General features: G+C 40.3%; 1 protein-coding gene across 3 annotated transcripts; it reads left to right on the forward strand.

Annotated features, from left to right (window-relative positions):
• Positions 1 to 315: 315 nt before the first annotated feature.
• LOC145438935 (sphingosine 1-phosphate receptor 2-like) lies at positions 316 to 13,893 on the forward strand. Of its 3 annotated transcripts, none has more exons than XM_080316334.1 (9): positions 316 to 431; positions 2,585 to 2,659; positions 2,957 to 3,130; positions 3,380 to 3,539; positions 4,039 to 4,184; positions 4,294 to 4,438; positions 4,577 to 4,757; positions 11,821 to 11,988; positions 13,064 to 13,893. In XM_080316334.1, the coding sequence occupies exons 2-9, from the start codon at positions 2,629 to 2,631 to the stop codon at positions 13,097 to 13,099; spliced, it is 1,041 nt and encodes a 346-aa protein (XP_080172460.1). In that variant the 5' UTR covers positions 316 to 431; positions 2,585 to 2,628; the 3' UTR covers positions 13,100 to 13,893. The 3 variants fall into 3 exon arrangements, with proteins under 3 accessions (XP_080172460.1, XP_080172459.1, XP_080172461.1); XM_080316335.1 differs by lacking the exon at positions 316 to 431 and adding an exon at positions 2,458 to 2,560 and having other exon boundaries at positions 2,622 to 2,659; XM_080316333.1 differs by lacking the exon at positions 316 to 431 and having other exon boundaries at positions 2,447 to 2,659.
• The last annotated feature ends 1,538 nt before the right edge of the window (positions 13,894 to 15,431 follow it).

Genomic DNA, 15,431 nt, shown 5'->3' on the forward strand with positions numbered 1-15,431 from the left:
GCATGCGGGGGTTAGAGGTAAGATAATCTGGGATTATCAAGCTCTAACGTGGTTTTTCAATTACCTTGAAGCTAGTGCTGTTAAGTCGAAGTTTAACTAATTTCTTGCATAATGGAGTCGGAGTCACAAATATTTAAGCACGCCTAGTCGTGAAAGTCATTTACCTGTGGTTGCCTTTAAATCAAATGATTGACACTTTGTTTAAAACATGTTTTACACAGTGTTATAAACAAAGGCCTTGTAAAAAAAAACAAATTTGTGTTTTTCTAAGTTGTATAATAATGCCATTGTGTAAATACTTTCCAGAAACATGTTTTATGACCCTACGGACGACGATTACCACTCGATATAGCCGACGTATATTATATAGGATGGTCGGGACCCTCGAAATAGCCGGTTCAACAGCTATAGTACGAAGATATAGATCTTAGGTATACGGAATGAATGTTCTGATGATGATGACCGCCTACCGTACAAATGCTGTAAGACGTTGTAGTCCTGGTTGAAAATATTTTTGGTCCGTATTCGACATGGGTTGGAAGCCCATTTCGTCAAAGGAGCTATATTTACCCTACATTTTCAATTGTGAATATCGATCCCCTATGACGTCACAATTGAATATGCATGACGTCATGGCTTTAAAATAAAATAAAATAAAATAAAATAAAAAACATGTTTTAAACATGGACCTTGTTTTAAGTATGTTTGTTTTAAATTGATTTTTGTTTTAAACACAACCCTATCAATGACGCTATGTAGCTGGAGCGGGCAACATACGGCCTGCGGGCCGGATCCGGCCCGCGGACAGTGTCCCGTCTTGCATGATAATGTGGCCCGCGGACCCAGTCTGCCGAGCTTTTCTACTACTTGCCTAAACGTCAGACTTTAGTGACTGCATGCTACCATACTTACCATATTTTTTAAATCTGAGAAGAGGACACTTTTTCAAAATTTTCAGACTTGCAAAACCGGAGGAAAATCCTGAAAAAATGGTAAATTTTCCCATTTCGTGGTCGGTTGACTAAAATAATGGTCAACTTTCTGGCTCTGGCCCAAAATACAGTTTTTCTTTCACATTATCAGTTGGTTGACTAAAAAAAATAAAAAAAAATAAAAATAAACAAATAAATTAAAAAAAAGGTCAACTTTCCGGCCCAGCTCCCGAAATATCCGCCAGAGCGTCACTTTCGTGCTGATTTACTGTATCTAAGTCGATTTGGCCATATATTCAACCAAAATTCTCAATAAAGAGGACAAAATCTCAAAAAAGAGGACACATGGGCGTCATCCGAGGACATTTTCAAAAAAGTCAAAAAAGATGACAAATTCTCTTAAAAGAGGACGTATGGTAACGCTACTGTATGCCATATTATACGTATACGTGTGTGGACTGTGTGAGCTGCGTGCGAGAGTGAAGCTTGCTCGTAAGTTCGTCGAAGCGAGAAGCATTATAGGCATTTACGATTCACTCAACCCTAACGAATTGATATCTTGGTAAATTTGGGGTACCGGGCTTATCGAACGCCTTGAAATCATAATTTAGGATTGCACCGTGTGCTAATTGATCAGAGAGAAGGAGACATGGAGGCGCCTGTATGACAATGCTGTTCTCAAATCCATATTGTCTTCGTCATTGTAGGCGAGAAATGTCTGTGAATTGACGTTGCTGTCGTTAAAATACTTTCATTAAATGCGATTTATTCCTTATATGTGTTGATAACTGGGCGAATAATGTATCGATTCAGCAATCCAGCCCGCCAAGTACATAAATTTCCTATATCCGGCCCGCCGACTGGAGAAGTTGTCCGCCCCTGCTATATAGCATGGTACTCGAAGGAAAACATGCCACATGGACTAATGTCGACGATTGAGAAACTACATCTACATCGAACAAATTCTATCGCACAGTCAAAATCCGTACATTCCATAACTTTCCTATGCTCATGAACTTCTTTTATTGCTCACATGCTATTCGGGCATATCGCCTATTTATTGCATTTGTGCTACGGTTAATACACACTGTATTGGTCACAGATATTTTGATTTTGTACGCTTCTCAGGCGCCTTCCAATGCGGCTATTTCTCCCATAGTTCTTTCCTGCTTCCGTGCTTCTTTTTTGAGTGAGGCATTTTGTGCCGACATTGAAGCTCAGCTCCCTTTATCTTCCTGCGATTTTCGTATAAACTGAGTCATTACGCTGAGACAATCACCTCTCATGATCATGCTCGACATTTATCATGCATAATTCTCGTGTAATTGAATTATGCATGACCTATTGACCATTGACCATGGGGGTTGAATGGCGCAGTGCGCTAAACTAAAACGTATATATGATACAAATGTTCATGCATGATTATGCAGTGACGATGCATGCTCGCGTAATCGCGTGTTGATTCGGAATCAGCAATTTTTGTGATAATTAAGACTCGTTCAGTGGTTGGTTTTTTATGTCTCGCAGATGTATACTGCACATATATCAGCCACGAGTTTCCTGTTTCTCTCAGTTAGACTCTGACTCTGGACTAAACTTCGTGGAGATTTTCTTCGGACAAATCCTAAGTAATGCAAGATATCACTTTTTAGTGAAACATATATTTGAGCGATATACATCGATCTGCAGAATCAACATGGAATCGACAGGCGTCATAAATTCCTCGAGTGAGTACCGATACAAACCGCTTTGGCGTTCAGTTTAACTGGTGTATTATAAGTGGATTTATGATCACGATTCATCATCACTTTCGCGGCGTAGTATTATGTTAAATCTTCGTGCATACGGCAAGATTTCGAGAAGCAGATTATATCCACAGTGAAATGCTAAGAGACAAACTGCACTCAGAACGGAGAACCTAATGTTATATCAAGGGAGAAATAGAAAGAGATAGTATTTTTATAGTTTGGTGCAGACGGCTAATTTGAATACACGGCACATCAAGTAGGAATTTATCATTTCAGATTTACCGCCAGCTATTACATCGATCGACCCGACCGTTCTGTCTATATTGGCGCCTGTGACTGGTATACTAAGCTGTATCATTTTGCTCGAAAACCTACTCGTTCTGTACGTCGTGGCGAGGAAATGGCCGAAACAAGATCCCAATTTCACCCATTTGATCATACACCTGGCTTGTAAGTACTTTTAGTTGAATGTTTATAGTTATGTTTAATGGTGTAAATCTCTGAAGATGTCTAAACACTCACGGTGACAATTGTTATATATAATACCGCATTAGAGCGTGACGTCTGTGTTCTGGCTTCTGATTTAAACAGTAAAAACGGAAACAGGATTCCGTTTTATCGAACCGGACCGGACCCGGATATCAAAAAAGCATGATCCGTACATATCTAATATCTGGTATACGGTTGTTCTTGTCACAGGTGCTGATTTAGTTTCTGGAGTTCACTTGTTATGGTTCCACTGCGTCGATATTTATCTGCGTTTTACTAGCAACAAATTCTGGGTGTTGGTTCTTTGCGGTATCTGGATGGTATCGATCGCGGCGTCCATAGGAGGAATGGTGAATTTCGGGAGCTTGAGGTATTCATAGAGTTTGGCGGTCGTTCATCGAAGTCAGTGGTTCCCAACGTGGGCGATATCGCCCCCCAGTAATTCCGAGAAACAAGGTGAGAAAATACCAAAGAGGGCGACTGGGGAGCGTTAGGGGGCGAAAATGTCAGTGAGATATATTTAATTAACACGGCGAAAATCCACGTGAAGACGGCTTATTCAGCTTATGATGCGAAAAGAGGTCAACTCAACGGAAAGTAGAAACGGTTTTTCGAGCACCTACTCGGGAAAATGACCAGAGTTGGGTGAATAAAATTTCTTGTTTACATATCGTCTTTTTCGGATCCGTGAATACTGAAGGGCGAAAATTTGTGCCAAGCTTAATAAGCGGGCGATGAGTCGAAAAAGGTTGGGAACCACTGATATGAGTCACGTAAAGTGAGCGTAAATTATCGGCTCATCATCTTATTTTATAATTGTGTTGAGGCCTATAAGAAGGCTTGACATACGCAACGTTTCTATCGCACAGACTGTACGCGATAAGAAAAGCAATGAAAATCGAAAACGTCTCGAAAAAACGAGCTATTATGAGTATCACGCTCTCCTGGTCATTTCCACTTGTTGTGCTGTTTCTTCCTCCTATACTCGGATGGAACTGCCTAAACGAAACCTACGGTAGGTTTATGTTTAAAAGGTAATGCAAAATTTACGTTACGCTTCGAAGATGTGGTGATAATAATATCGAAGTAATACAAGGGTAGTGATGTTTTGCTTTATATAACAGACACGATCATGCTGGGTAAAGACTGTTCACAAGTAGTTTTTCCATTCCGGAAGGCGTACGTACTTCTCGTGGCGTGTTTGCTGATATTGGCTATGATTTGCTTGACGGCGAACTACTATTCAATATACACCGCCGTGCGCACAGGGTAAGGCACTTGGCATCAGCAGTTGAAATATATGCAGAACCAATTCGCCAGATTCCTGGAGTTACAGTCCCGTATCATTTTGTGGTCTCATACTGTAAACACAAATATACTGGCGTGACGCTGGTTACCCATTTTCAGCTTGAACGCCACTCTAAATGCGGCTACAAGTTCGGGTCATATAAAAAGAGAGAGACAGGTTTTCAATACCATGGTCATCATTTTATCGCTTTTCTTCGTCTGCCATGCGCCAGTGGCGGGCTTACTCATCGCGGACTTTGCCGTTACCGCTCGTTCCGTACCTCTGATCAGCGCATTTAAGGTAAGCACATTCGTGCCGCGTGTGTGAGTATGACAGTGTCCCATGTAGCCTAGTCCTAAGATATATTTACCCTGTATCGCCGTGGCGAAATTGAAAGAGTTTATATTTAATATGTTTCTGCAGTAATTTGCAGTAGTAATTTATTAAGTAAACGCGCGCCGCGTGACTCTACTTTATAAAGGGTGATTAAGTAGGGATGGTGTGAACGTGTGGTTCACGTTCGCGTTCTGTGTGTGAACCTCAAAAATTTGGAAGTTCACATTCACAAAAGAACCTTGGTATAGGTTCTGCATTGTGAACCTTTTTCTTATATTACAATTTTTCACATCATTATAACATATTTGGTTAAAATTCTTTGCATTTCAACTTCGGACCACTCTATGCATGGCGCAGGCGAGCTGAGCACGCACCTTGACAACGACAACCTCAAGAATATTACTTGCTTTATTTCACTACATGTAGGTAGTCCGCGAATGAGGCTTATTCAACGAATCAATGAAATTCATATAAATATTATTAGCAGGCGTACGGGATCCATCTTGATTTGATATGTCTGTTGTATCATAAAACCGAATCCGTGCGATTAGGGTGTTGGCCATACTGTATAATTTTATATGGGGTAATACGGATAGCAAGTATAGAAAGGAGCTTCACATTATGCCCAATATCAATGTAGCAATAGTCAGATGCTGAATACGTTCTCCGGGCTGGCCTATACTGGTAAGGCGTAACCTTATATTACCTTGCAAGTCATCGTCGAAATTGTTGGCGAAGCGACAGAGGATATCGATATTATAGGATTATTATGGCATTTGATTGTTCCAGTTGATATATATATAGGAATTAGCAATGTGGCGTCTCGTGACGTCAGAGGTTCACGTTCGCGTTCACACAGAGATAGAGTCCTTCAGAAAAATTAGCGTTCACATGAACCTGAACCTTTCGGGGGTTCGCATTCGCACCATCCCTAGTGATCAGGCCTTGTTTGTTCAGTTTGCTGTCAGTATGCTCTTAGTTACGCTCTTTTATGTATGGTTGCTAGATGTTGACTTCTCGGTTTCCTTTCTTTATAGGTCACTTCTTTCTACATAACCACAGGCGACCACTATTTTAAAACCACTATTTACACGGTCTATACTTTGTTTTGCTGTATTTTGGACATTACATCGTTTACGCCGTTTGTTTAAATAAACAACGGAGCTTCGTTTCTCAAGATCGATCGTGGAATTTGAGTTCAATTTATTACAAAGTGGCCGCAAAAACGTTCCTCTAGTTAGGAGCAATTTTATAATATACAATTTGCGGCGTAAATATTGCAATTATTGAGGTTTAACAATGAGATCCCGTCACGAAACGAGTAATGGAGGTGTAAGAAGAACGCACAGTCATGTGATCGGTAGCGTTCTCTCCGTACCGTAAATTTATATCTCCGAGTGATCCGCATATGTTTGTTCAGTTCCGACGTGATTATTGCACGACGTGCGAATCATCGCTTTATAAATTTAGTTAGCGGTGTTCAGTAACAGCGTAGCCTATTAATTCTTTTTCCAAGTATATTCAAGTAGTTTTGACCTATACTGGGACCACTTCTCGAAAGTGTTCATGCTTTTAGTCTATTTACTCTTACAACAATTTCCAGGCAAAACTTCTTACTTTTTCTACTTTTGATTTTGAGTTGAACGTTTTTTGCATCAATTTTTTGTGTGAAATCGTCATACGAAGCGCGTGCAATAGCATTCACAGTAACTGCGCTGAATATGTTATCGAAAATTGCGCCTTAGTGGTTTCAATTGTCATTTTGCCTAATCGCGATGATGCATCTTGAAATTTTGAAAGTAAATATAGACCAAACATGTTCACAACATGGCCCTTGTTTAAAGCATGTTTAATTGTTTATATTGTTGTTGTTTTCAAACCATGACGTCAGGAATATTCAATCGGGGTGCCATAGTGGATTGACATTAACAATTGAAAATACAGATGAAATATAGCTTCTTAGACGAAATAGGCTTCCAACCCTTATCATATACTGACCAAAAATATCTTTCATCGGGAGTACATCTTCATTCAGTATTTTGACGGTCGGCCGTAATGATCATCAGAACATTAAATCCGTACCAAACTATACCTACGTACTATATAGCTGTTGAACCGACTATTTCGCGGGTTCCAACGATCCCATATCGTACACGTCGGCTATATCGGCTGGTAACCGTCAGTAGGCTCACACAAAATGTTTTTTAGAAAGTATTTACACGATTGTGGCATAATTATACAGCTTAAAAAACACAATTGAGTTTTCTTAGAAGGATTTCGTTTTAAACAACCATTTGTTTTAAATGCAGCCCTAACAATGTCACACAAGGCGCAAGACACACATGTAATGAACAAATAGAAGGACGCCGAAACGGCCAGTTGCGGTCTTTCAATCTGGCATCCACCTTGACCTAGTGCCCGATTCCACACTTTTTTGATGCTGATATTTACTATAGGTGATCCTTTATACCAGGGGCGGGCAACTTCTCCGGTCGGCGGGCCGGATATGGAAAAATTAAGCACTTGGCGGGCCGGATTACAGAATATATATATTATTCGCGTATTTATCCCACTATATAAGGAATAAGTCGTATTTAATTTGAACATTAAGTTTGAAGCATAGACACCAAAACAGTAGCCTATTTAATGAATTTATTAACAGTAACTGTTGAAGTCAATCGGACATCTGTGGCCGGTCAGAGTTGTCAACAAGTTATTTGGACGCTGGCTGCTAGTTGTATGTAGACCCCTTAGTAAAAACTGCACGTTAATATCAGTTATATTGGAACGTAGCCTTGTCTCGTTAATGTTCACGGTCGAAAATATATGTACACCCGAACAGAGTAAGTAATTTCATGTCCATCTTTCCAGGTTGGCAAACTTGGGTTCATTCTGTGACGCATAAAATTTATCAACACATTCAGGCCCGTATTCAGAAACACGTCTCTATCTCAAACTCAAGCCGTGCTCGACGGAGCAAAGGCTGAGTCAAGCTCGATTCGAGAGATCGTTTGGTATTCGGGTAGGATTTCGAGCTTTGCTCGGTTTCGAGTCTTTACTCGATAGATTAGACAGCTTGATGACTGCTTGCAGACATCTGCGGTTTTGTTAATTGCTCGCGATCTGGCAATCCGCGGGTTTGGATATGATGTTGTTGCCTGGTATTGCCTTCAATTATGTCAACACATTATATTAGAATTATACGCCGGATGTATAGACGAAATAACACCGCTCAATAACATGACTATTTGACATACTGTAGTAGCCAAAGCAAATATTTTCAAATAATGAAACACCAGACTTCATCCTGAAGTTTTCAGGCATAAGCACAAGCTATTTATTGGATTGCTGATGATGGGTATTGGTACCGCGTTGTTGATATTTTCGCCATACACAGGGACGGACGGTTTTATCAACTGTATTGCTGTGATCTAACATTGCGTACATTCGTAAAGCGCCAGGTCATCTACCATCGTGTACTGCAGTGCTTTTCAACCTTTTTGAGCTCCGTTCGCACTTTTTTTGTAAAATAAATTTCATTCGCACAAACTAATCGAAAATTGTTATAAGAAAAAGAAGATGAAGAAAGGCCTACTTAACAACATTTTGTTCAGATGCGCAACAAATTGGCAACTATATGTAGCTCAAGCTATCAATTGTCTCATTAAAAAGGCAACTTTTTTCGCTTGTATTGCTTTCAATTATTTCACTAAAACCCTTCTCAGCCAAACAATGTCGTTGGGAACTTGTATAACAACGTCTACTAGTGATTGGTTGGCCTGGTCTTAAAATCTGTTCTGCACTCCTATCCAAAATATAGCGTAATTTTCGCTAGTGAAAAATGCTTGCTGGCAGAAATCGTTTATGAGAGCTGACACAAAGGTCTCGCGAGGCTCGAGTTTGTCGAAAGGATGTCAAACTCACATGTTTGTGTTGAGGCTTTTGTCCTGTGTCTTTGGAACATAAGGTGCAAAACGATCAAGGAGAGTAGGCACATTAGAACTCGCTACCTTAGGATACGTTGCTCCAACTTCTGTCTCGCAAGTTTATGAGAATAGCAAATAACTCACGATACTGTGTGTTCTACTCTTTAGCTCAATCTAACTTGAGACAGTTTATACAGGTAAGCAGCTTTTAGACTACCACTAAAATCTGAGTTTTTGTGGCATTTCGCGACCCGAGCCTTACCCATGAAAAGGAATTTATTTTTAATATGCTACGATTTTACGGACATGTATGACGTACAGAACGCGCACACCACAATTCTACCATCATAGCTCTACAAAACATGTCTGACGCACGCGATTTCACATTAGGGGGAATTAAATTCCTCTGCGTATGGCAGTTGTACCACTGTCTACTCAGAACAACGGGAATATTCCGTGCCGACAACGGAGCATATCCAATCCATCTCGAAATGTTCGGCCATCCAGCATCGGTCATTTTAGACAGAGGTTTTGTCGGTCGCCAGCGGTTTGTTCGCCAAAACTTTACGTCTTCTTGTGCCCCGACGCGGAAAGGGTTGGCCTCGAAATGAATGCGTCTCATAGGCCTGAATTCGCTCGTTGCACACCCCTACACTAGTTCATCCCAACGGTATTCGACCATGTTTTCCAGAAATAAAACAGTCGAACCAATCTTATCAAGAATTCTCGTGATGAAGCCGTATTTATTGCGTGTCTCGCTTATTGGCTATAGTACCCAACACTGTGATCTTGGATATGTAAAAACGATCGCAGTATTTTTTGCAATAAATTCAATAATTATTGCATACATACTAACAGATAGCTCTAGCACCGTGTCGACCCAAAATTATACCCTTTGCGGTCCAAACTTTAATAACCCTTGAAGGGGTAAAAAATTTCGTTACAGTAACTTGCAAATGTGAGTGTGTAATGATGGTATTTACTACTATCCTCGTGCCTCGCGCTAATCGAACAGTTATTACGAAAATATGGTGATTGTTTAGCGAAAGAAAGCAGAAAGTCAATTTGACGTCATTTTTTTCAGCCTGGCGAAGGCCCAGACGCGCTGATATACTGTATGTCTGCCACTATAGAGATTGTAGAGATCTCTATACTGCCAATACATCAGCTTCCAAACCAGGCTTTGGGTTACGTAATAATTATAGTGCGGGAATATTAATTCACTACAGCTTGAGATTAGTGGTGCGTCGTATTAAGCTTTTACAATTGCGTCGCAACTGCAAATGTTACACTATTCTTAAATTTCCTATTAGGCTCATTTGAATTATTCCACGTCAGATAAGTTAGCAATTAATCACGATTTTCATTCGCACTTGATCCGGATTTTCATTCGCACCATTCGCACTACCTTCGTCATTCGCACTTGATCCGGATTTTCATTCGCACTATTCGCACCACCTTCGTCATTCGCACTGCAATTTTTTTCATTCGCACAAGTGCGAACCGTCACACAGGTTGAAAAGCACTGGTGTACTGCATTTGTACGCATCGCCGAGGATTCGGTTCTTGCTAGGATTGGAGGATCGCTATTGTAGACAACAGCTTGTGTGTGGTTTTTCAGTAACATTCATCCTCCATTCGTTTCTACATATCCTGATGCTACGTTTTATATTAAGTGAAAAAACAGAGCGCTGTGAGGAATTAACGGATTTTGCGAATCCATCGGAAACCTTTCTGATGAAAATGTCCGCCGATTTGGGAATAGCCTACGCAGCCAACGATGAAGCCATACGGCGCTAGAACATGATTTCCTTCTTATAACGGTGCTATATATTACAGTTGAAATTGTGAATTCAGGCACCAAACATACTCACAGCGCAATTTCCGCAATATATTCAGGGCCAAACCGTAAAAAAGGTAAGGCCTTGAGTCTGCCAACGACTTGACTCGGAAAACGCTTGCTCAAACGCCGCATTTCGAGATCGACTCCAACCTCAGATCGTCATTGAATACCATAACCACAAAAGTAGAACTCGAAAGAGCGCCAAGTTAGACTCCAGTCGAACTCAAACTCGTTCTCTCGCTTCGCTTTCTGAATACCGATTCTTACGCAATGTTGACGCAAAATGAGTTTGAGCACTGAGTAAGGTTTCTTGAATACGGGCCCCAGATTTAAGAGCTTCTTGGAGGTACAGAACTTCAATATACAATTGACTAGTATATTCATATTGAAATGTACCAGAATGTTTTCGGCTGACACTCGTTAGGGGTAATCGTCAGCAACTAGTAGAAAATTGGAAAGAACATTGTATATCAACAATCGTTTCACAAAATATGACGTCACCAGCTTGGAATGTAATCACAAATAAGAGAGCGTTCAATGTACCATTTTAAGGTGGTACACGAACTCCTTCTGTAGACAAAGCTCCTTCTGTAGACAAAGCTTGGGTTAATGTATTTTAATAAAGGCCGACTCCAAGCCCAAGGCGCACAGATGAAAGTGTGAGCGGCCCATTCAGATGACGCGAAATCGGTCGTCTCGATAATTTTTTGAACAAGCTGTATTATCCAACAAATGTTTGCCAATGGCATGGTTTCTGGCCTTTAATCGCTTAGCATCATGCTTGAGCGGATGAGTCGATCATGGGCGATCTTTTCACCGAGCGTGATGCACGTTTTCTACGATTGTTGATGTACATTGTTCTTTCCAATCTCTACTGGTTGCTGACGATTACCCCTGATGAGTGTCAGCCGAAAATATTCGGGTTCATTTCAATATGAATATACTATTCAATTGTACTTTCAGATTAGAATTTCACTTTCGCGGTAGAAACTCTCTGCGGGCCGTATGTTGCCCGCCTCTGCTTTATACCATAAGTCTATCTTGCTCTTTCCATTAGCTTTCTTTTTGAGCACGTGCTTCATCGGGTCTTTCTCGGGGGTGGGGGAGCCCAGACAATCCGTCAGAGTGAGTGGCGTGTATGCTCACTACTACGCTATCTCCCGCACTTCCTTTGTACTGTACTCTGCGTTTACCATGCACTGTGGGATATTATATCCTGAAAACAGTTCAAACTTGGCATATGTTTCTTCTTTCGCAGATCGCGATGACTTTCAGTTTCTTGACCTCGATATTAAACCCGGTAGTGTACTACTGGAGAATGCCGGCAGTCCGCGACTCGTTTTGGCTTGCGCTTGGTGTCAGAGACAGAACTCTATCCAAACTAGCAATGTCGCAGAGAACCTCAAGAGACAGGATTACAGCAACTGTGAGTGAGGCGTATAAGCCTTAAAAGCGATGTATGCATTACACTGCCAATGTTAACACTATGGGGCTAATATTGCGGTAGATCGTCAGAGTTGGTCAGTAACGAAGTTCTACTACTTCTCCAATGCCATACTTACTAAAGTTGTTACGTTTTGGGGTAGCCTACTTATACTTCAAGCGATTTTAAAGACAAACTATACCTTTTTACGTTTCAAATTTGTTCATGGAAAGTAGTATTTGCGTAGATTCGCATCATTTTCATGAGTTGCTTTGTCTTCGCAAACGGGCGATACATACCCTGTAGCAGAATTTAATTTCGAACATTTCAACTATTTGCATCGCCATTCACCATATCAGCCATTATGCATTACAATAGTGCTAACGATTGACTGATAATTGCTCCTGATTGCAATAGGCTATATTTCTCCAAAATACCATGTGCATTTTGACGGGGAGCCATGAAACATTTGACAAAATTCATCGTGTTGAAGTATACTTCACTATAACGGAAGAAATGTAATAGAAATTAATAAAAATACTAGTACAGCATTAAGCCACATCTTGGTATTGAGTTTACTTTCGTTCCTCCACCGCAAACCAGCAATTAAGACATTGTCAGAGCAAAGACAAGCTCAACCGTTACATTTGGTGAATATTTAATATAATTGATTAATGTACTATCATTTTTATTGCGTGTTGTATTTATATTATGTTATCATTCCAACTAAACCGGTTACGGTGTACACCTTTCATTTTGAATAAAAAGAACGTTTCTAAATTTTTCATAGAGGACGATTATAGGGTGGCTATTCATTTTTACAACTTTTCATAGGGATCATTCGTGTAAATAAAGGTTAGGGGCCCCCGCTACACTGCTATAGATAGATAGGCCTTACCATACGTCGTTGTAAATTCCGACAACACCGTGCGTGTGTAGGAGCATCATGCGCCTCTGAAGCTGGGTAACGTTTATCAGCATCGGGATATTTCCATTTCTACCGCGTGGTCATTTACTATTGGCTGAACTGTTTATTTGTTGTCGATGTACGTACTCGCATTCATCCTCTTTTTTTCAGACGAAAGACTTCACTACGCAAGAGACGAATGCGTAAACTCGGACGGAATTTGATAGTTGATATACCTCCGGGTTAATGTCGTAGCTCCAAACATCTAAAACAAAACTCACTGAACATTATTGTTCTATGTGCACATGGTATACACTATACACCACTCCGTATGTTCAAGTATTGCAGGAGTGGTAATGTGATGCATCGTATTTATTTCTGTATATATTTGTCGCATATATCATCTCCAACATCTGGGGAGTTTTAGATGCTAACATGAATTATGAACTGCAAGACTATAGCCTACGCATCGTCAAAACAGTAAGGCATAAACACAGAGTGACATTTGAAATTTGACAGAATACAATGTCTCGCGATGGACCGGAATGCAGTGTTGGGATGACTCGGGTCATGACTTGACTCGAGTCAGACTCGCGTCAATTTTTTCGTATGTCTTGAATTGACTCGAGTCACTTTAAAAAAATGACATGACTTGACTTGACTCGACTCGAAGCTTCAGAAATGTGCATCGACTCGTGACTGGGAGCATATTTTACGAGTCAATTTCAAGTCATCAAGTAAACGGTGTACATTAAATCACTGTTTCTTGTATATGTTCTAACTGTTCGAGATACGCCGAGTGTGTGTGAGTGTGAGTATGAATATGAGAGTGAATTGAATATTTATTGTGTCTGTTCCCTTTCATGCGTGTGTATGCTGAGAAACTGTGAGTGAGATTTTCAAATATTATATATTCTATTTTACTTTTACCTTTGTATGTATTGCAATTCTTTCTGAAATAAACTTGGGATGACTTCGGTCACCAAAAAAATGAAATTTTATATCCTTCCCGACGACATCAAGTAGTAGACTTAGTAATATAATTTGATAACTGGCGATATTAGTGTAATAACAGTTCACAAACCAAACCGACGCAGTGCAATTTGAGATGATCTGCTTCAGGTATTCACAGTGATTGAAAGAGGACAGTTTCAATCAAACTAGATGAGCAAAAATCATTAAAGAGCTTCTTGGAAGTACAGAGCTTCAATACTTCAGAGCTTCAAAAATCTTTAACTGGCCACGAACTTGTGGCCGGCCACGATGAATCAGTATGGCCGGCCACGAAATACCCTACGCTGTGGCCGGCCACGAGATTTTCGTCATTTTGCGCATTAGAGACCAATGATTCTAACTCTTTTAGGTAGGCCTACTGTTCTCACAGTCATCGAGCATGTCCAGTATTAGGGCTGTCCAAAAATACTTTTTTTTCTGGATTCCAGCCATTCAGTCATTAAATTGTCAGGTTACCCTAAAAAATGTTGCACACCAAATTTGGTCCAATTATAACAAGTATAGGGTTCATCAGATCCAATTAAAAATTTTAATTTAAACAGGAAATTTCTAAAAAAAAATTCAAATTTTTCTGTCAACCCCATGAAATTGTTTAGCTGTCTTCAGAGACGATGCAAAACAAATTTGACTTAATTCCAACCGGTAGAAGCGGGGTTATTGGAGTTTTTCGTTGATAATCCTCGTATTATCCACTAATCAAGGATAATCCGAGGATTATCAACGAAAAACTCAATTTTTTTTTTATTTTAGTGTATAAATTAAAAATTTTAATTGGATCCGCGGAGCTCTTTACTAGTTAGAATTGAACCAAATTTGGTGTGCAGCGTTTTTTAGGGTAACCTGACAATTTAATCACTGAATGGCTGGAATCCAGAAAAAAAGTTATTTTTGAACAGCCCTAATGTCCAGTGTCCACATTCGAGCCGAAATACAAGCAACTTCTACGGAATAAACACTATAGTCATCTCTCAAGTCTAACAAACCATACGACCTGTCATATCGATCTCACCTTCCGTCACATGGCACCTCATTTTGTCGCTTGACCATTTGTATTAATTTCTTTTACTCTTCATTCAGTGTACAATGTACGTTGTTCATGGCTCCTCTTTACATCGCCTATGCCCAGGTGTGTGTATGATTTCAAAGACTACTTCCAGTCGTTTCGATGCCTTCCTATATTTCCAATGTACCGCAATGTGGTGTATTGATCGGATAAAATAATGAATTGAACTGAACCGAACCACCCAGCCCGGTATTAGCCGCGAGTGTGAGAGCAGCTGAAAGAAACGCTATCTAGCGGATAGGTAGTACGAAGTGAGGGATGCTCTGTTGAGATTACACGCTCTAGTGGTTGTAAATGGAGTACACTGCATTTGTTGTCTTTAGTCAAAATCTGGGGGCAAACTGCAAAGTTCGGTGTTTGATATGCAAGGTGATTGTCTGGCGGTAAGCGTCATTTGTAAGTCGCAGGCAAGGTATAGTTACAGATAGTTGACTAAGTTTTCTTTGCCGATTCGTTGTGACG

The sequence above is a fragment of the Botryllus schlosseri genome, chromosome 5, assembly GCF_051294905.1.
Source record: "Botryllus schlosseri isolate E-star chromosome 5, Bs_hap1, whole genome shotgun sequence".
Classification (NCBI taxonomy): domain Eukaryota; kingdom Metazoa; phylum Chordata; class Ascidiacea; order Stolidobranchia; family Styelidae; genus Botryllus; species Botryllus schlosseri.

What these genes read in the sequence shown, in the direction of transcription:
- LOC145438935 (XM_080316333.1), top strand. Translation starts at nt 2,449, where the DNA reads ATGTCTCGCAGATGTATACTGCACATATATCAGCCACGAGTTTCCTGT. An exon ending in AGGCGTCATAAATTCCTCGA is followed by an intron (nt 2,660 to 2,956) that starts GTGAGTACCGAT and finishes TTATCATTTCAG; the next exon opens with ATTTACCGCCAGCTATTACA. An exon ending in CTGCCTAAACGAAACCTACG is followed by an intron (nt 4,185 to 4,293) that starts GTAGGTTTATGT and finishes TTTATATAACAG; the next exon opens with ACACGATCATGCTGGGTAAA.